Source organism: Platalea leucorodia, assembly GCF_965183815.1.
Source record: "Platalea leucorodia genome assembly, chromosome: 4".
Classification (NCBI taxonomy): domain Eukaryota; kingdom Metazoa; phylum Chordata; class Aves; order Pelecaniformes; family Threskiornithidae; genus Platalea; species Platalea leucorodia.
The window spans coordinates 74,115,077-74,136,076 of record NC_138826.1 but is presented as its reverse complement, the minus strand read 5'-3'; the positions used below and the strand labels follow the sequence as shown (position 1 = coordinate 74,136,076).

At 47.0% G+C, this 21,000-nt stretch overlaps 1 protein-coding gene across 1 annotated transcript; it reads left to right on the top strand.

The window, feature by feature from the left end:
* Position 1: 1 nt before the first annotated feature.
* On the top strand, positions 2 to 18,458 carry ERP27 (endoplasmic reticulum protein 27; the record flags this gene model as incomplete). The annotated part of the gene is made up of 7 exons (XM_082308322.1): positions 2 to 122; positions 348 to 448; positions 3,321 to 3,458; positions 6,986 to 7,099; positions 10,098 to 10,223; positions 17,295 to 17,492; positions 18,178 to 18,458. 7 exons carry the CDS (start codon positions 2 to 4, stop codon positions 18,220 to 18,222), a joined length of 843 nt encoding a protein of 280 aa, XP_082164448.1. The 3' UTR covers positions 18,223 to 18,458.
* Between the last annotated feature and the right edge of the window lie 2,542 nt (positions 18,459 to 21,000).

The following is a 21,000-nucleotide window of genomic DNA, read 5'->3' as shown; positions in this document are numbered from 1 at the left end:
CATGTCAAGGAGAGGGCAAGCTGGCACCATGGGCACCTCTGTCTTCCCGTGCCTCTTCATTATCCTGCTCACCGGGGGCTCCCCGGCAGGGTGTGCTGGAGATGGCGCCTCTGCATCCCACAGTAAGTGAGCTTTCCTCCCGGCTTGGGAAAAAGGATGGGTCTGCTGTGGGTGTCCTCCTTATGCTGGGTCTCCTTACCCAGAATGTGCTGTGCAAGCATGTTGAGCTTGCAGGAGAAGTGTGTGGGTGGACATGTAAGGGGTGGGATGCTTGTGTGTGTGTTGGAGAACCCTCTTTGAGCTGCTCTTTGTGTACCCACTGTCCAACCCCGACCTCTCCTCTCCAGGCACAGCCAGCACCGCAGAGAAACCTGTCCTGTTAAACGACATTGTGGACGCTGAAGCCTTCATCAGCGGTGCGGAGGTGGCGGTCATTGGATTCTTCCAGGTGTGTTCATAGCACCTAGATGTCCTCCACCACCCCTGAGCCCTATCCTGCCCTGACGGGAGCATGGGGCCGGGTGTGGTGTAAACACCTTCTAAAGGCAGCTCCTGCCCCGAATGGTGAGGGGCTGTGATAGGCATGTGGAGGGATTAGGTGACACGCCCCAGGCAGAATGCAGGGAATTTGGTCTGTATGTGGAGAGGGAGATAGAGCGGGGGAGGAAGGTGAAGGAGGTCATAGGAGCCCTGCAGCAGGAGGGAGGGAAATGCTGCAGGGGAAGCAAAGCAGGAACGTGGGTGGTAGAGAAACAGTGTTGGCGAGGGGTGAACGGGAACAATAGTTGTTTGCTTTAGTCAGCAAAGACAGAGCAAGGCACTGCCTGCATGATGGGGCCGAGGAATCCAGGTCTCAGGGGGCAGCATTGGTGCAGGTCCTCTGAAGTCCAGGAGGGTCTGCGCTCAAGCTGCAACCTCCTCCCAGGGAGGGTGTAGGCATGGTCTCTCTGTCTTGCTACTTTGTTCCCAAGTTGTTACTCTTGGCATCTCTGCTCTCTGTGTCTAAACTCAATTGAAATCAACCAAAGGTGTTCGAGTGACTGATGGGTATGTGCCCCTTGCCCCCAAAATGGCATGGTATTTTTCCTTAGGAAACAAGAGAAAGTATTTATTGAGTTAGAGCACCATAAAACAGGCCTCTGACAGGATCCTCATTACTTTTAAGGTCCCCAGGTTGCACCTTTTCCCCCTTTTCCTTGAGCTCTGCCCTGGGTTTCTGCTGCCCATATACTGCCTTATGGCTTCTGTCAGAGAAGACTTCAGCCTTTTAAAAACAACTCCTTTCTGCAAGCTTCTTCTTCCTCCTGCCCTGTGCCTGGGGCTGCAGGGCAGCCTAGGGAGGGCATCAAGCCCTTGGTGTAGGACAACGGCATCTCGCAGCCCACCACAAGGCGAGGACTGATGGTGCTGCCTGTGCAGCAGCAAGTGTGTGAGCATTGGAGGCTTATGCCCTGAGGGTTTTGCTAAGCAGTGATCACAGAGCACCAGCTGCCTTGCCTTCAGCGCCTGCAGGCATTCAGAGCTCCTCCGGGGTTGCTCTTGCAGCACTACAGTCCTGCAAACCAGTGAGGCAATCTGCACACACAGAACGAAAGTGCTCTGACACCTCCTTCCCCCAGGGTAGCTGGCTGGGGTTGTGGCACGACTGTACCCAGGGTGCAGACCCTTGTGCTGAGCTGTGGCAGGGCCTGTGGCTTATTGCTGGACGAAGCAATGCAGGGGCATAACTGCTGGTGTCTTATGCCACCGCGGCCTCCCTCCCGCTACAGGATTTCATTCATCAGAGTCAACAGGAGGCTGCTCCCACACGGCATGCAGGGTCCCGGGGCAGGGAGGGATGGCTGTGCCGTCCTGCAGTGCGGGGACAGCCCCAGCTGCCAGGAGCGCGGGGCAGCAGCCAGCGATGTGTCGGGCATTCAATGCCTGAAGCACGACAGGGCTGCATTTAAATAGTAGATAAAGATGTATGTGTGCCATGAGGGCTTGTCTTGGCCCTCTGCCTGAGAGTATATTCATCCAAATAATGTCCATATTCTCTGTTTGCCATAAATTATTTCTCTGCTGCAGCCTTTCAATTCACTGCAGAACACGGCTCGGCAGGCTCCCCGTATAATGAGCACGGCCTCCCTGACTGGGAACAGCATGCCATGATAGAAAAACAGCACACTGCTCCAGAAACCCGCGTGTGTGCAAGAAAGGGCCATGCTTGGCCTCATTAAACCCCAGCTTTCCCAGGAATGCTCCAAAACTCAGTGAGGTTATTCACACCCCAGGCTTTAGCACTCTCACCAGAGCCATGTCGATGCGCTGGCATTTCCAAAACAGATCACGAGAGTTGTTTTGCTTTTGAATGAAGAAAGAATTTTGTTTTCCATTCTCTCTGGGCTCACAAACAGCTGAGCTGACGGTTCAAACCAAAAAGAAAAACAAACCAATTTCCAAGCAGAGACTGTGTCATGAAAATTTAAATCCAGTAAGTAGAAGTATCAAAAGTAAAAAGAAAATTTGGGAACAGGAATAGCAAGAGAGGCTTTAATATAAGCTAAGGCTGTGGCTAATGCTCTCACTGCAAAAAAGAGAATGGACCTCAAATTACTGCGAAACTGCACATTTCTGTCCTTCGATGTATCTGCATTAGCTACTTTTTAAAGGATATGTTTGAGACAGCTTTTTAAAAGGAACCAGGATACTGCTAATGCAAGGTGTTTAAAAATTGTAAACCCCTGAGTCCAGAATCAAGGTTATCTTAAAAATTATGGGTTTGTATATTTATTATACACACACATACATATATATGTATATATATGTGTGTATATGTATATATATTTAAGCGTGCTACATCCGGATTCTGGGTTTCTCCCCTCCCTTTTAAGAGCTCCAGGGCTTCGCATCATCACTGTGTTACCTGTTAGCGTGGGAGTAAGAAGCGAGGTTTAAGAGAAATGGAAGGTGAGATTCCCAGAGCGCCGCAGCTGCCCGCCAGCTGTGGCTTTCAGACCGACAGCGCGCGGGACATCGCCGCCTGGTGACTTCCCCGATTTTGGGAGGAGAGGCGGTTGGCGGGGCGAGGGCAGGGGGGAGAGGGGGGGAACCTCTGCAGCATCCCGGCCACGCAGGCAAGGTGACAAGGGGACAGACAGACGCTTAACCCCACCGCCCCCCGGCACCCCGCGGCCTCCCCCGCCCGGGGGCGGGCGGTTCTGCCGGGCGGCCGGTAGGGGTCGCCCTAGCGCCACCTCCGGGCGCGGGTGGGGGGGTGGCTCCCGGGGGCGGCTCCGCTCCCCGGCCCCCCCTCACCCTCCCTCCCTCTCCCTCCGCAGGAACCGGAGAGCCCCGAAGCGTCCCAGTTTCTCCTGGCGGCCGGCCGGATCCCGGAGGTGCCCTTCGGCCTCAGCACCAGCCCCGCGGTCCTGTCCCGCTACGGCGTGGCGGCGAACACCGTCACGCTCTTCCGCAGGGTGCGTGGGCCCGCGGGGGTGGGAGTGCGTGGGGGGCGCACCCACGGGGCCGCCGCCGTTGCCGTGGCCGGAGGACCCGGGGAGCTACGCGGGGTGAGCCCCGGCTGCCCCCGAGCGGCTCCCTCCCGGGGAAACACGATGCCGTGCAAAAAGCTGCGTCTACAAAATCAGCGCTCTGGTGTAGGAGTTCCCCTGCCCGCTGGTTTTGGTGGGAGAGGCGCTAGGGCAAGCGCTTAAAAACTGCCCACAGTCACGCTAACAGAAGAAATGAAATCTCTGGGTAGTAGTGATAAAGAAGAAGATTAAAGCTGCTCATCTCTCCTTAGAGCAAGCCAAAAAAAAGGCTTGTCGTTGACAGTCACTCTGCGTGCCCACCTAAAAGCACATCTGTAGAGCCTCCTGCCCCAAAGAGGTCTTTTGCTTTTCACTTGCAGGGTGCTCATCGCCAAGACATGCAACACATATTACACCTGATGAAATTCTCCATTTTAAGGTCTCCTGTGGATCTGGTCCAGCACCCAGTGCTTTGCAAAGAATGATGTCCGTGTTTCTAAGTGACCCGCCTGGAGTTCAGTGTTACTTGGATGGGGTTTCCGTGGCTTTGGAAAGGCTCCTGAGACACATGAAAAGCATCTAGAGGCCATTTTACAGTGCAGCAACACAGCAGGCTTGATATCAAATCTTGCCAAGTGTCACTTGAGGCAGGCAAAGCTGTCTCCCTGGGTGCACAACTTTTCCATCGTGCCTGAAACCAGATCCAGACTGGATCTCTGCAGTTACAGATGCTCTGCCACCAAAAGAAATCTCAAACACTCTCATCTGTCTCCTAGACCATGGTTTGCAGAGTTATTCTCTAAATATGCTTTGGGCATGGGCCCATTAAAAATGTTACTTCGCAGTTTCTTAGGGATGGATGCTGTGCAAGTTCAAACCTTTGTTGACTCCAGCTGTAAGTGCTGGTGCCTCACTGAATTTGAAGCTATGTTTGCTGAAATTTAAGGACATGATATTGGGAAGGGCCATGTACTTGCTTCAAGAGTACTGACAAAAGCTAAGAGCAAGTATTCTACTGTTTATATAAATTTCCTCATGTTGCCCCTTCTCACACAAGTGTGGCACTTGAAAACTGGAGGGAGAGATGTATCTGAGAAGGAGAGGGGTGCTAGGTAGCACAAGACGTCCTAAAAGCCCATGAAGTGTTGTGTCACCAGAGCTCTAAGCACACGGAGTGGGGTGGGGGGAACGGGGACACACTATGTGTACCAGGGAAACAAAATGTGGCAGCTTGGCCAAGTTCTAGATTCAGGCTGTACAAAGATTAGACAAAGCCAGTTTGTTCCTCTTTCTTTTTCATGATTTCCTGCACTGTGTTTACCACTGGCATTACCCAAATAATTCAAAGAGAATGATCTAAGAGTGAGCAATAGGTAGGCAGGTCCTTTTATTTAACCTTTTATTTGCTATGTGCAGATGTTGCAATTTGAAGCAACACCCATCTCAGTTTTGGTTCTTAGTCATGGTGGTTTTCTTCCAAAAATATTGAAAAGATCCTTTGTTTTTGTGCTGTGGCAGATAATGAGGATGACTGCATTGGGAGGATGTTTGATAAAGAAAGTGTCTGGATTGTTGGAATTTGGATTATATTGAATATTCTTTGTTCACAGTCCAGTTTTTGCAGCTGAACTCTTGTTTAATAGGAAAAAAAACAACCAAGAAACTAATACGCTAGTCAGGTTCAACTGTGGTTGACAATTCACTTGTCTAATTGTCAGTTTTTCTTAAGTTATTCAGACACATTATTTTTCCTTTTATTCTGTGCTGAATATGTGTAGGAGTAAGGGGTCAGAGATAAAAAGGAAAAGAAAAAAGAACTGAGAGAGGAACTTGGAATCAAATATTCATTTGAAGAATACAAAGATGCGTGACCAGGATAGCAGTGAATCAGAGGCATAAACTAATTTTTTCTTTGCTTTTGCAGAGTATGAAACACTTACAATGCTTAGAAGTTTAAACCATAATTACAGTAGTAGGAGGGGCTGCTGTCAACTGGTGAGACTTCTTTGCATATAGTGGAGGGAAACTGATTTATTCTAGTGAGGAATCTGGCCTGATAAACCTAAAAAGAACATAATTAACAGATGCTAACAGGCTAATTATATGGAGTGATAAAGGCATTTTGACTAGAGCTTCAACTATTAGATGCAGGCTATTTTCCAGCCTTATTTTCTTAAAATCATATATGTTGAGCGCAGATTTAAGATGTTGTTATCCCAAAATGGACACTAGCTGTTTCCAGAAGCCCATGAAACTCAAGAAGAGACTTTCTGTAGAGTCTGACGTGCTTTAGATTGGTTCCCAAGGCCTGTCTGATTTCACCTGCCCAGGTGTTGCACTGGCCTGATCTCATTTACTTGAGTAGAGCTGCCCTTTCATTTTATGCAGGAGGAAAATCTGTGAGAGGAATCAGGCTGCAGAGTCTGAAAAGCACCAGTTTCTGTTGCCAGACAGGGCACTGTGGCCCCCTACCAGATGAAAGACCTTGCCAGTGACCACAGAACAGCAAAAAGGGCTTTAGACGGCTGCATACCACTGGAAAAACTAACACAAGCACTTTCAGAGGTTGTACAGATGCAGAGAATAAAATCTGAGGTGTGCATGTGGACCTTTCCTCAGCCCCAAGAATCTCATTCAACATGTGTATCAAAGGCCTTCAAATCCCAAACTTTGATCCTATTGTGTGTCACAGCCCAGCATCCCCACGGCTCAACTCAGTCATGTCCTGCAGTGGTACTGCACAGGAACTCTGCCCCTTCGGGTGGTTTAGCTATCATTCAATGGTTGCCTGCTTTTTTTCTGTTTACCACGTCACAAAAACCTCGATAAAATCACATCATTTGGGCTGGGGGGTGAAGTGTGGGGAGAAGTGTGGCAGGATGGATTTTCCTCTAAAGCTGAAATGTGATGGGCTTGACTTTTTTTTCTTTTTTTTTTTTTTTTTCTGCTGTACTGGAAAAAAATCCTCTTTTTATTGGAGAGATTTCCTGCTTGCACAGTGTTTCCAGGAAATCCATACAGGCCCATGCCAATGTTTATTACTTGTAGAAGAAATAGAATAAGCAGATGAAGATTTTAAAAAGGGATGTAAAGCCAAAATCGATGTGAGGAGTTAGGCTATTTAATGATCTCTCCCCACAATGCCTAGAATAGTTTATCAGCTAATCCTCCCTGTCTCCAGTGCATCGGGACCTGATACTGTAGGGATGTCTGGAGTCCTCAGTGATTTCTGTTATGCCATGAGTTTGCCTTGTCCTTGGGAGACTGAAGGAGGGTGGAAGATCCTTATCTTGAAGTGCAGGCTGGTCTGTGTAGGTTCTGAACCTCCAGAAGTGGGGGTTATGTGGTGGGGGGAGAGGATGGCGGTGTCCCAGGGGGAGGGTGTCTCTGTGAGTGAGTGCCTTCGGGGCCTCTGGAGGGGGTGCTGAGAGGAGAGGACAGCTGTGACTATAGGTGTCTTTGCGTGTCTTCAGGTAGACAATGACCGGAGGGATCTGGATATGAACAGCAAAGATGTTGATGCCGAGAAGATGACTCGTTTCATTCGGATGAACGAGCTCCGCCTGGTGACAGAGTACAACCCTGTGGTAATTACCAGCTCCCCACAGCCCTCACTCTGGCACTTGGCCTCCTCCTCATGGGCATCCTCTGGCCCAAGAGTTTGCAAACCCAGATGTGTGCGAGGGTTGCGGCAACGGTGTGGATGGGGTTGGGGAAGGCACGCAGCTCTTTGCTGCAACTCCATATGGGGACTGGAAGCAGACACTGTGATGGGGCATGTGAATGGGGAGGGTAGAGGAAGGGAGGCATGGTTGTTCCTTTAGCTTTCCAGTAAATTTGGCGTGTTGGTAGGCAGAGAGCTCCATTTCTTACCACTCCTGCCGGCATTGCTCCTTCCCCCCATGGGTATTTGCCATGTTGTGCCATGCCTGCAGACCCTTCTCAGCCAGGATCCCAGCTCTTTGGCTGTGAAGCCTTGAGAAACATGGAAACTTAACTGACCTACTCCCAGAAGGCGGGCTTTTCTTCAGCACCCAGCACATAGGGCTTGATGTAAGCCCGGCTATTTAAAGGTATATTCAAGAGCTGGTTGGAAACGTCCCAAGCAAAATATTTCCCATCCCTTCCATCCCTTACTCCAGAATTCATCAGTTTAACAAAAAAAAAAAAAATCAGACATGGGATGCTTCCATGTTGGCCATCTTCATTAGCTCACCCATCTGACTGGCAGTGGCAGGGTCCCAGTGCTCCTCCCTGCTATAGAGGGTGACCAAGGATTTAGGCTCCTCTGAAATCTCTGCAGCTCACTGGGCTCATTGCTGTGGAGTCAATAGGTCTTAGAAGCCCCAATGGCCACAAGGCTGAGACTTTATCATTGCTGATGGGGTGTTTTGTGGACTTCTGAATAGCTACAACAGTGCTACCAGGCTCAATTTGATCAAAGGAGAATGGCCCAACCTGTTTCAAAGCTATACCTTTTCAAGCCAATGCCAAGGATCAGCTAAGAGGGCTGAAACATTCCCCAGTTTAGGTGTAGCCAGCCAGTAGAGAGAGCAGTTTGTTTTGGAAATGCAACATTTTGTTTCCAGAATGAAATACTGTGGAAGTTCTGTTTTTTATTTAAAACAAAACAAAAAAAAGTGGATTTTTTTTTTTTCATCTTGATAAAGGACGTGAAAAACACATTTCAAAATCACAGAATATTTCTGGGGACAGAAAAGCTATATCCTGCCCCACTGTCCTCACAGCCCTTTGAGAACATCCAAGTCACGTCAGCGCGGATGTTCTTGTTATCTTTATAATTGCCCAGGCCTTCTGAACCCTTGGAGCCTGTACTGCATCTTTTGGCAATTCATTAGATTGTGGTTCTTTCTTCATGTGTTTCTGGTGATGCTTTGGGCTCTCGCTCCCTGGCGTCCTGTTCGGCACCCAGGCTCTCTCCCTGACCGAGAAGTCCTGAGCTGTTCAGCTGGTCCCCTCCACCCTGACTGGTAGTACACATGTTGTTCCATTTTTTTTTCCGGACACTCTGGAGTCCTATCAAGGTGCTGCAATTAACAGTGCCTCCTGCCGTCTCCGGCCCAAAGCCTTCCCAGCTCTGCTAATGTAGCTTGGTTTTTCGTAAATATTTATTCCCAGTGCATATGCTGTTTACATCTAAGAACGCTGCCGGTCAGCAGAGGCTGGGGTCACGCGGATCACACTGAGTGCTGCCAAGAGTTTCTCTCCCCATCCTGGGGCCCTTACTGTTTCTCCCACATACTTTAGGCATTTTTAGGCAGTGCTTACCCTGTGTGCTTTCCAGGAGAGTCAGATGTGACCCGGCCATGTTGATGAGCTCTGCTTGTTGCTCTTGCACAAGGTTGCGTGGACAGGCACACCTTTGTGTGGAGCTGCTGGAGGAACTGTGGCCCCGGCCCTGCCCCTCTCAGCCCAGCCCTGTAGCGGCCCTTGGTGCTGGTGGGCTTCACCCTCACCTTCAGCGCTGTCCTCTCCCATGAGGACTTCTAACACTCTCCAGCCTTGGACCCCCTTTACTCTCCCCTGCCCCATCTGCACCCCACCAGAGAAGTGAAGGGATACAAAATGTCTGATAAATATTAGGCAGAGTCCTGGCTGCCAAAAACTAGATGCTTTGCAGTGCACGGCTCTTGCCAGCGTGCACTCCTTGACCCCCTCCTTATTACTCCTGGAGCGTGTGGAAACTTTCTTCTCCTTCTGGCAGGGAGCTGCCCAGTCTGCGCCTCCGTGGTTTCGGTGGCACGGGGGAGGCAACAGGTGTGGCCAGGCTGATGTTTGGTTTGAGGGAGAGGCTGCAGGGCTGCGGGGAGCGGGCGGAAGGAGAAGTGGGATGATGAGGGAGCGAGTGAGTGCCTGGAGATGGTGCAGTGGCTTCTTGGGCAGTGCCAGCCCTGTCTCCTCACAGAGGGACAGTGTGTGCTGCCTGCTTGGCCCTTGCCCAGGCCACAAGGGACAGCCGGCTCCAGGTCTTCTCCCACTGTGGGACTGCAGAGGCAATTTTAATCCTCGGTGCTCTGGAATGCCTGGGCCTTGGGGTTGCTGAAACTCTGGACTCATCCCCATCCTATGCACAGCTTAATGCTAAAGAAAGGAAATGAGGGGAGACAGCAACCCTGACACCACCACAAATCCTTCCCAGTTTCTTGCTCCTATATCAGCCAGGTGCTGGACCTCAGTGATTCAGGGCGCCCTTATGTTCAGTGTTTGCTGGCCTTCCCTCTCCACTTCCTTGCCCCTCTAGACTTCAGCTTACTGTATCCAGGCAGTCCCCCTGCCTAGTCACTGACTATCCTGAGGCCAGTGATGAACCCTTGTGGTCTTCAGACTCTTGTCTTGGGAATAAGCAAAGCCAGGAGGTTAAGCACTTCCACAAAGAACCCAGATTGGATCCCTACTGCTTTAAAGAAAGCTGTCCTGCTTGTGAGGCTAATGTGCAAAGAAATCTCAACTGAGACGTGAGGATTGATGTCCCTCTGGCAGTGCAACCAATGCAGATTGAATGTTCTCAATCTCCTTGTCTGTGAGTTTTTCTCTCTCTGTCTACGGTGGCCGTGTTTTCGGCAGACAGCAATAGGTGTGATGCAGAGTTCGTTCCAGCTTCACCTCCTCCTGATCACAGACAAGATGTCCCCAAAGCACCCTGAGCGAATGCGCAGATATCGGGCAGCAGCGGAGCTCTTCAAGGGGAAGGTAAGTCCAAACAGAGAGGAAGGGGAGCCATTAGGGAGAAAAAATGGAGAACAGTGATTTCTTCTGTGGATGGGGAGGGAATAGTCTCCTCTGTGCATTAGGGGAGCAAAGGCCAAGAGGCAGGAAGAGAGGATTAGTTGGATAATTAAGTGGAGGTGTTGGATCTGTTCACCTTTTGCCAGTTTGCCTCCTTGTGGGGAAAATATCCTCTGTATCCTGCTCCTCTGCTCCCTTAGTGGGACATTATGTACTTCCTTGCTTCTGGTCCAGTTTCATTCCCTTGCACTGGGAGATGACAAACAGCTGCTGCACTTCAGTCTGGCAATGGTTGCATTCCAGTTGTTTGAGAGGTGATTTTGTGTATACAGCCTGCAAGATGCCAAGGAGCATTATATAAGTGACCAGACAGCAATTAATGTCGTTGTGCTTCTTAACCCTTAGACTTCTGGTTGGATCCTGGGGAAATAGCTATTTTAAAGGAGTTGCAAATGGGTTTGTCAGATTTCCCACACTAAGGTGATGGGATAGATGGGGTCTTTCAGAGAAATTTTGCCTGGTTCCCACCCCTCTGTGGGTAGAGCTCCCCAGATAGTAAATCATCCCATGGCTGATGCTCTGCCAGCAGCTGGGAATTTGTGTGCAGGAAACAGAGGAAGGAACTAGCAAGTAAAGCAGGATTGGGAGCAACAGGAAGGCAAGTGGGGCAAGGGAGAACAGCAGATGGAAGGGGGCAGAGGATCACAGCAGTGGAGAAGGATAAGCTGAGAGGCAGTGGAAGAGATCTTCCTGGGAGAAGAGTGGAGCTGAAAAGAGCTGGGGTTTAAGAACAAGAACATCTGCATGCATCTGTTTGTGGTACTGAAGGGTCAGATTAAAATAATCAAATATATGCTCATCTTCAAATGGAAGGACCACCTCAAAAGTGTCCACCCTCAGAAGTCTTGAGATTCATTTATGGCAAGACTGCTTTGGACCTTGACATCTGTCCCACCCATTGGCAAGAGACCAGGCAGAAACCAGGCATCGAAGTCAAAAGGTCTCTGCAAAAGTGTTTTGCTTTGATGAATACATAGTGATAAAACAAAATGCTTTGTCTGAGAAATTCCCACCATCTCATATGAGATGTGTTTTATAGTGACACCATTATTCCTGTCCTCCATAAGCAGCAGAGCCTGATACAGGTCTCCCCTCAGGCAGCTAATTCTTCTAACACAGTCCATTGCTGTTTAGCATGACTGTCCTTTGCTGATGTGGCTGCAGCCAGTTTTCTCTTCATGTGACATGCCCAGATCTGAGCAAATGTGAATAATTTTCCTAGAAATACTTCACAAAACATTGGATAAAATGTTGTACTGAAGTCCAGATAATTTATGATTTGCAAGCCAAATCTAACTGGTTTTTATTCATACAGGCAAGTTTCCCACCAAATCAGTCTAGAAGAAGTTTGCCAGAGTAAAATATAGAGATTAAAGATGTGGGGATTTGACTAATTATTTCCACTTTACTGCAGTGGTACTGCAGGACACCTAGATGAAGGGACTTAGAGTCTAATAAGTTGTTTTTCCCAAAGGAGTGGCACTCTGAGGAGTAAATTGTGGTTTGGACTGCCCTCTTACAAAGCAGTAGGAAAAAGCTCAGATCTTGCTGTTTGGGTCTTAGATCTGGATACTAAGGAGTAAGCAGAGTGACATGCCCACTTAGGTTTTTTTCCATTGCTCTGTCATGTAGAAAGACATGAATCAGTTCGAGTATCAGAAGCAGCCACTGCACAATACCATGGAAATCTCTGCTGGCTAATTTTCCTAAGTGGAATTATCTGTTGTCAGGACTACCAAGTTAACTGAGGTTTACTTCAAAACAAGTAAAATATTGAATAGATTTGGCCTTTTTGTGGCTCACAGATTGTCTGTGAATAAATGCAAGATTCTTGATTTGAATTTTATTCAGGATTACCAGTGAATAATTCATAGCCTGTGGGCTGATGCTGAAAGGCTTGTTTGTGCTGCAGGCTTAGTGCTGTCAGTGGTTTGAGCAAGGAATCATTGCTGTGCAGTGGAGAGATGTTGAGGCTCCATGTGAGCATGTACCACTGCATCCAGAAGTGCTTTGCAGTGATTGCAGAGTGCCCAAACAGAGTGGGGAGACTTGTTGTGTGTTGCAACTTCTCTACAAGCCAGTGCAGAACACAAACAGAGCCTCAAGAGGGTTCCCAAGCAGGAGAAGGGGTACCGATCCTTTCACACACCTCTGTTGCACTCTGAGGGAAGAGGAGTCCTTGTCATTGTCGTCACCAGCTGGAGGGAGAAGAGAAACTTGTTGCTTGGATTGGTGGAGAGATAAAGGGGAACTGCTGCTGCCAAGTGGCTGACCCCAAAGAGTGAAGAAAATCATAGAATCATCTAGTTTGGAAAAGACCCTTAAGATCACTGAGTCCAACCATTGATGGATTATGAGGAAGTGACTGACCCGCCAGTTCCTGGATTATGGTCCCTTCATCTCTGGTTTATGATCTTTTCATTTTTGCCTGAGAGAAAGCTGCGATTTTCAGCTGGAGGATCCATGAGGCTGTATGGTAAGGACTGTTATCTGAAAACAGCCTGAATTGCACCCTGGGCAGCAGTGAGTGTCTGAAGGCAGTCTAAATTATTCTAGATTTTATTGCGGAACCTGGGGGCTATAAAATGCTGGAGAGGAAAGTGCAAATGTTAGATGAGGCTAAGCCAGCAAGAGCTGACAAGAATAAGAAGAAATATGGCACTTTTCTAGCAGACTTTGAGAAACAATTGTGGGTGGGTAACAGTGAAGAGACAGAGCTCAGAGCGCTGCAGCTGCAGGAGTGAATCCACCAGCCTTCTTGGAAGGATCCCACTGCAATCAAATATGTGCTTATTTGAGAAAGTACTTCCAAGAGTCCAGGCTTTCTACTGGAAAGGAAATGTCAGGGTTTGCGTTGCTGAGCCAAACTAGCATAAGCATCTTCAGTTTTCTTTCCACAGTATCAGAGTATAACATGGCAATTACAACTGGTGTACCTCATGGGTGTTTGCAAAAGTTTCAATAAGGTGATCTTGGGAATAACAAAAGCAGCTTTTGCTGCAACTGATATAACTGGTTAACAACGTCAAAATGATTTGGGTAAAGGTGTTTGCAAAGTTCCTTTTAATTTATACGTTGGTCCATTTAGACATGGGTTCTGAGAAACTCCTGAGAGTCCTTCAGGAGTTCTTCCATGGAAACGAAAGAACGGTGCCCTTTCTCCTGCAGACAGTCATTTATACACTTTTTATTTTTCTTGTCAGACATAGATGGCTCAAGAACTGAGAGAGATAATACTTAGAGATGCCTCTTTTAGCCATAAACAGGGGAACCTGTAAATATAGATTGTCTATGTCTCTTAACAGATATCTGCAGTAAAGTTATTTTTATAGCTTGCCTTTTTTTTAATTCATGACCGATGTTTTCATTTTGCTTTGATGTACTATGTAAGCTATGTAAGAAATTACTCAAACTTCAGAATTTGATCTTTTTGCTTATACAGTCTCCTCAAAGAATGAAGGTTGCAGCTCCATGAAGTTCAAAGTCAAACACTCGATATGAGGCTTGATCATCCTCCCTGTTTATCTTCGTTAGAGGAAAAACTAAGCAACATCAAGCTGATTTCTACCATTGCAGTACTATTTTCAATTAACTTGAATTCCTTGGGCAATAACATCATTTCATATCTTAGTATTTACCAGGAACTCGATGTTCTAAAAGCACTGGGCTAGGAATCAAGTTGTCAAGACACCAAGACAGCACCAGTGTACAAAATTTTCTGAAAGAGAGCTTATTGCAGGTGACAGTGCACAGATAATATCATGTGTGGAGGGGAGAATTTGTGTCAGGAGTTCCTCAGTCATGCAGGAGATTCTTCACTGCCTGTAGCAGCAGACCTCTGAACACAGGCAAGAAGATTGCTACAGAATGAAACAATTTCATGGAAGTCGTTTCAGAATGAAAAAAACCCAGCTATTGTACAGGATAGTATGAAATAGAAAATTAACTTTCTGTTTGGGAGAGAACTACCTGCTTTCTAGCAGTGACGTGAGAGTTGGCATCATAAGTGGGATTTGTTTTGGTGAATTATAGCTTTGGTAAGTTGGCTAAGCAAAGGCTTTAGGCTCTTTTCAGCACTGGTAGAGAAGGACAGGCATGTCCTTCCTTCCCGTCTAAAATAGGTGGAATAAAGTGCATGTCACCCTTTATTGTAGAGGTTACCTAGATGACTGGCTGAGACAAGACTAAGATCTAGATGGCCGAAGTTAGACAAGGTGAATCTTGTCTCATGGTCAGTATAATTTTCCATGGTCACTGCATTCATTCTCTATGATTAGAGCTGGCTGGGAATCTCTGAACAAAATAAATTCCTCGTGAGAAAATGCCAGTTCCACCAGGTGGCACCTATTGTGGAAATGTCCCCATTGAGAAACGTGCTTGGTTTCCACCTGCTGAGGAGACCAGGTTTCCAATGCTTGTGGCCTCAGTATCAGCACACCTTACGGACTGCCTCACAGGCGTGACTTTGAGGCCTCACAGGCCTTGGCAGGACCCCTGTGGCACATCCAGCATAGGATGCATGGCCTGTCCTTTTGCTGAAGGAGGATTTATCCCATGTCACAGCACCTACCAGGCTGTGTCATTCTAAAATGCATGTGATAGGCATTAAGGTGTCTTCTTTCAAGTGGCAGTGGACAAATGCAATTGCCATCTCTCCTGTATTTTTGGAATACAAGAGGGGAGGGAAACTTTTGCTGTACTTTGGCACCCTGTAACTCCATGAGCCAAATGTGAGTCATTAGAGAGATCCAAGTCAGGAACTGTGAATGATGATATCTCAGCCTTTCTAGCTGAGGAGGCCAATCGTTTGTGTATTTTCGTTTTCTTCTGTAAGGAAGAAGCTGTTTGGAGTTCTAAACGCCAACCTTTTTATTCTTTTATTGTTCTCTATTCTTTGTATTAATGGATAAAATATGCACAGCTTTTTAGTTTTGGTATTTTTAACAAAGGCTGGAAGCTTGGTAAAGTGAAGAATGTTGACTAACATTTATTTATATTACCATTTTAAAATGCTGTTCGTCTGTTTTAAAGGTGGAGATTTTGTATAGGAAGTGAGAACATTTAACAGCCTAAGTATTCTAATTGCTTTTTTTGATTAACTTCTTGTTTAACATTTGATTAAAAAAACATTGTTGTCTAGTGAATCTTTCACAGAGAAAACCAAAAGCTGGTGAATGAACTGGTGAAAATGTGATACCATTTCCTGTACCAACCCTCTGAAAGCGCTTCCCTCCAACACCGGCCTTTGTTTCCAGCTTGCTAGTTGGAAGGAGAGCCCTAAAACATAGGTATTGCTGCTCCAGCTGAAAGCCTCTTAGATCAGATTCTTAGACCTGTGACCCTTAGATTTGTGACCCTTATCTAGCTTGGTGTTGTATCCTGCAAAAGGACGAATTTAGCACTTTGGGAGAAGTTCCCCACAACTTGTTCCCCTCACTAGCTTGTTGCCCTTGGGGCACAGTTGACTTTTGGAAGAGAAATTGCAAGTGGTAAATATCACATATCTAATGAAAATGTTGTTCCTGTTTCTGTATTTCTGCAGTTAAACCTTACACTAGCCTAACTATCCCTCCTTCCCATAGGCTGTTGCCTAGGAAAGTTTCCAGATATATTTGGTTTTTTATGGAACATAAATTTAATAAAGAAAAGAATTTGAGATTTACCAAGTTTATTTTTACAGAAGAAAAAAGTTTTGAACTAACTTGAGTGTTCTTGATTGAAAAGAAAGAAAAACATGAGTCATAGCCTAAGAACTGGGCACGTCATCTTCACATTGCATTACTTTTCTTTTTTTAAACTCTTCTTTTCTCTTGTGTAAATTAAGTCATATCCATGTCCATAGATACATTGAATATGCTAGGCCCAGTAGACTGCACAGGATAAAGAGAAAATAAAATGACACGTGTTAGCTGGATGTTTGTTTAATTGACTTGGGTGTCACCTGCCAAGGGATTCTATTTAATCAGATGACTGATTAAATTGTTCAATTGCTGTATTTATTTTCTTTTATAAAATTTATACATGATGTTTGTATTTAGTATTAACAGAGAGTTTAACAAAGATTTTTGAGATAGCTGTATATTTTATTGATAATCTTTCAGATTCCAAAATTTTAAATTTGTACCAATTCCTGCTGCACCTGTAAGATCTCCGTTGAAACTTACTCTTAAAATAAAGTCATGGAGTTGGTCACCAATTCTGATAAATCCATACTATTGAATCATCCCAGGAGAATCCTAATCCTTGGCTTGATCTTGCTCTCCAAGACTATTTGGGAGCCCAGAAAACTGTAGGTCATTCTCATCCTGGCTTATTCATTGTTGGGCTTCTCTCCACAGGTCTGAACAACCCTCCACTGAGCTGGGCTGTATGGACGTTGGTATCTTGCCAACAACTCCTGTTTCCCAAATGATTGCATCTTCATTTCTATTCACTGCAGCTGACTTAAATACATCCTTTGTGTTTGGTACTCTCATGGTCTTATCCTTGCAGGCTCCTGCTGCCCTAAACGTCACTCCCCACATTCTTGCTATTGGGTTTGATCCTCCACACACCAAAACACCTTTTTACTCTGCTACTCTGGGTCTTGCATGGATGTGAGCATCTTATCCAAATAACATGCAAGTAGAGGAGTCAGCTGCTTTTACATGTGGCACTAAGATAAAAGACATCTTGTTTCCTCATCTATTAAGAGAAGTGGAGACTGCCTTCCTGCATTATTGTAGATATATTTTTAAAGAAGGTAAAAGAAGATATTTTGTTTGTTAGTGTAAGTCTGGACTTGATAAAATACAGAAAAATGCACTGCATGGAGCAGTTAGTGGCAGAGGAAAGTTGTCCTAACAGAGTATGGCAAGTTTTCTCTAACTCTTTATAAAAATATCACTGTTAATCTTCATATGATCACTGTTTGGGGATCTGTTCCCTCTCTCAGTTTCTGTTTTGCTCATGTTTCCTCTCCTGTTTCCATCACAGATTCTCTTTATCCTGGTAGACAGCAATTTGAAAAGCAATGAACGAACAATTTCATTCTTCGAACTGAAGAAGTCCCAGCTGCCAGCTCTGGCTATATTCCACACGCCAGATGAGAAGCAGGATGTGTTGACTCTGGATGAAGTCTCCATTGAGCGTGTACAGGACTTCTGTAATCGTTTCTTACAAAGAATGCAGAAGGTAAAGGGGGATTCCTGTACAGTCTACAGGAAGCTAGGATCTTGTAGGACGATGTTGTTTCTCACAAGACTCTTGAAGAAGATGACTTCAGCTCCTTGAACTCCTCCCCACCCCTGCCACCTCCTCTTTCATTTTAATTTGCACCTGAATATCAGAAAAGCATTAGATCTAGAGCAGAGCAGAGATGGATGTCTTTGCAGAGTCTCTTTCTTCATTGACCTCTGCCTTCTACTCTACAGCAAGACTTCACTGACTTCTGCAACTGTATGAAGGTCTCAGTGAAGCATCTATTTTCTGGGAACAGCAGCTGGGGAGACAGAGCAAAGGGTGGTTTTGGACACTGAGAATGGGGGTGGTGGATGGCAGCACATAAGAGAGGATCAGAGAGACAGAACGCAGTATACAGACAAGGGCTCAGGACTCTACCAGAAGTCTCTGCTGGGAGAAGGACAATTTAATCTCCATAGTCATTCAGCTTTGAGACTTCTCTCTCTGTCAAAGCTCATCTTCCTGTAGCACAGAGGCTTTGTGTGTCAGGATCCTGTGTTGTGCAACTGAAATGGGATAGGCAGGGCGGTGGCACAGACAGCAGAGGGAGGCATGTAAGTTGGTTTGTTTCCTTTTATCACTATGCTGAGAAAACGAGCAACGTCAAAACTGATTTCATGCCTCTAATGTGTTTTAGAAAGAAGAGAAACCTGAGGAGAAGGCCCTCAATGAGGAACTCTGATTCTTTCTCAGCCAACAGGATGACGGTGCCCAGAGTCATCTGTTTCTGGTGTATGAAGTGTTCACTGAACCCTGCAGCTCAGGAATTCCTGGGGTAGTAGGATTAAGGGGCCAAGTCAGTCATGGATTGCCATCTCTGTGCTATGTACATATATGCTGTCTGTCCTCTCTAGGAATCTCTTCTCCCTTCTCATTTGTTGGCTCCAGCTCTCTTTTCTCAGTACTTCAGAAGCTCTGTTATTGCCCTCCACTGTGTCCTTCCATGCCACCTCTGTTGGAGCAAAGGGTGATGTAGCAAAATGGCAATATCAGAGGTAAAGCTTGTGGTTCCCAGAGATCTGTTTCCCCTCATTCTCTTTGCTTTTGGTGCCATGCTGGGATCTACTGTCAGCCTCTCCTGACACTAGGAACAGATTGGTTGCTTGATGTCACATGAACTTTTCCACTTATTTTACTAAATAAAGCAGAAAGTAAATAGCCTGAATTTTTATGCAAATATGTGATTTCCTACTCCGCATGTCTTTCAGTTAAGGACAAAGCCTGTGCATTTCTGAGTGAGTAAGCTCAAAAATCTCCTTTCTCTGAATTTAACCAGGCTTGCAATGCCTAACCAGTCAGATTGGTTGCTAAGAATCATTCCCCATGGAACTGGACCCATCATCAACAGATATTTCCACCAGGATGAGAGATTTCTGTGAAGGGTTTGGATCAGAACAGCACTGAGTACAGCAGGTCTGAGCTGGTGCAGCAAAAATGAATGAGCCTAAGGTGCAGATTGAGGCTAAGAGGAATGGGAGCTGTGGCAGAAGGACAGTAGGAAGTTACATTGCAAGATAGGAGATATCGCCGCCTGCATTAGAGGGAAAGGCTAATGTCTGTGTATTGACCTCAGACATCCCTCAGAGGTCCCAGTGCAGGGGATGGGGACTTTGCAGGCGAGGCATATGAGCCATCCCTGTTCTTCAGTACTAGATGCATGCAGTAGGTTTGCCTCATACTTGGCTCAGCATCCTTTGGCATGAAGTATGGATGCTCCTGTCAAACAGTGACTGCATTGTCTCTCAGGGCTTGAGAGACTTGGCTTGGGACAGGGAGGCTAAGAGGCGTAGAGCTGAGAAACCTCAGCCCTTTCTCAGAGATTAGCCCAAGGCGAAGAACTGGGAATAGAAAGAAGTTGTTCTTGCGGATGAGGCAAACACAGCTCCCCACCACAGAGGGAGAAGGGATGCAAAGTAACTGCCAGCCACCATGATGAGGGCCACAGCAGGGAGGCAGGCTCTCAGTACAATAGAGAGGCAGGTGCCAACCCTGTGTTAGCTCTTGCCTCTTCCATATGGATCAAGCTGATGTCTTTCATCTCCCTAAGGCTCTGTCTCCCATACAGCTGGACTTATGTCCTTTAGTGCTCTACCCTCCCTTCTCCTCTGCTTGCCTAAAGCAAGCCCAATGCTGTACCAGTTTGTATGGGGAATCAAAATTGTTGCACATTTCCAAGGAAGAGTGATATGACCGAAACAGTATTCAGGACTGTGCCTTGTATTGGCAAGGCTGAGCAACTGTCTCCCTGCACTCCCCCAAGGGGCAGGGCGGTGGTATGGGGTCTCAGAAGCCCCATGGTCAACGCAATAGCCAAGTATTGTTTCCTAAATGAGGCAGTTCAGAAAAGAGGGAGGGGAAGAGAGAGAGGCAAATCACCTCTGTCTGTTCAGTTCTTCCCTTGTCACAGCTGAGTGCTCCCTAACCTCTGGTTTGCATGCGGCCTGTGAGAACCTGTGGTATTGCTTCTGGACACAGCTAGATAATAACACTGAAAATGTCAAGGGAGAGGTGAGTTTGGGGCATTATGTGCTGCATATTTATTTCTTTAGGCTGGTACAAGCGGAGGCACCTGCCCTTAGCCCATAAAACTGTTTTACTCAAGTGTCCTCTCTTCTGAGCAGCCATTTCACAGTGACCTTCTGTCACTAGCATGTGGTCCCAGAAGTGGAGATGTCACCTTCATCAGCTGGAGCCTACAGGGCCATGAGGTTTGGCCCATGGGTATAGTGTTCATATAACAGCTGGAGTGAGCCATGTCTGCAGACCTCTTAAGTGTCTTTTTCTCTGAAGCATGAGACTGTTCAGGTGGGTCACATACCTGCCACTCTGTTTGGTGCATTGGATTTACACGCTAGTCCTGGAGTTGCAAGTGAAGACTGCTTCTCGGTGGCAGTCCTTGGCGTGAGGGCCCTTGCCTGGTAGCATCATGTGGCTGTGCTGCAGCCTCTCTCCTGCTCGGTGAGCTTACCCAGGAGATGCTGTTGGTGAGCAGAACAAAGCATGCCCTCACCATCAGTAGGACCAGGGAAGAGAACTGTCTGCACCAGATGACCTCTTCAATGACTGTGTGTCTAATGGCAACGTATATGCCTGAATCCTGCTGGATGCTCCCGTGCCGTTTGCGCACTGAAGAAGGGCTGCAGAAGTACAGGTAAGATGCTGAGAGCAGCAGGCTGAGCCCCAAAGAATGGGGAAGGGTCTAAGGTGTCAGAATGTCTCGCTGCTTTTGGCTGGCAGCTCAGCCCCTGAGTGTGGATAGAGGTTGCAGTGCTTGACTGAAAGAGCATGAATGAAGCCTCAACTTTGGTGTTGGAGTTCCCTGTGCAGTGCATGAGATCACCAGGCCTGCGTGTGCCTTGTGCGAGGGGCATGGTGGAGGGAGGATCGGTGTCTCTGATCCTAGGGCTGTGTGAAGGTGTGAGCACAGGGCTCAGCCCCTCCAAAGCACTGGGGAGTTACA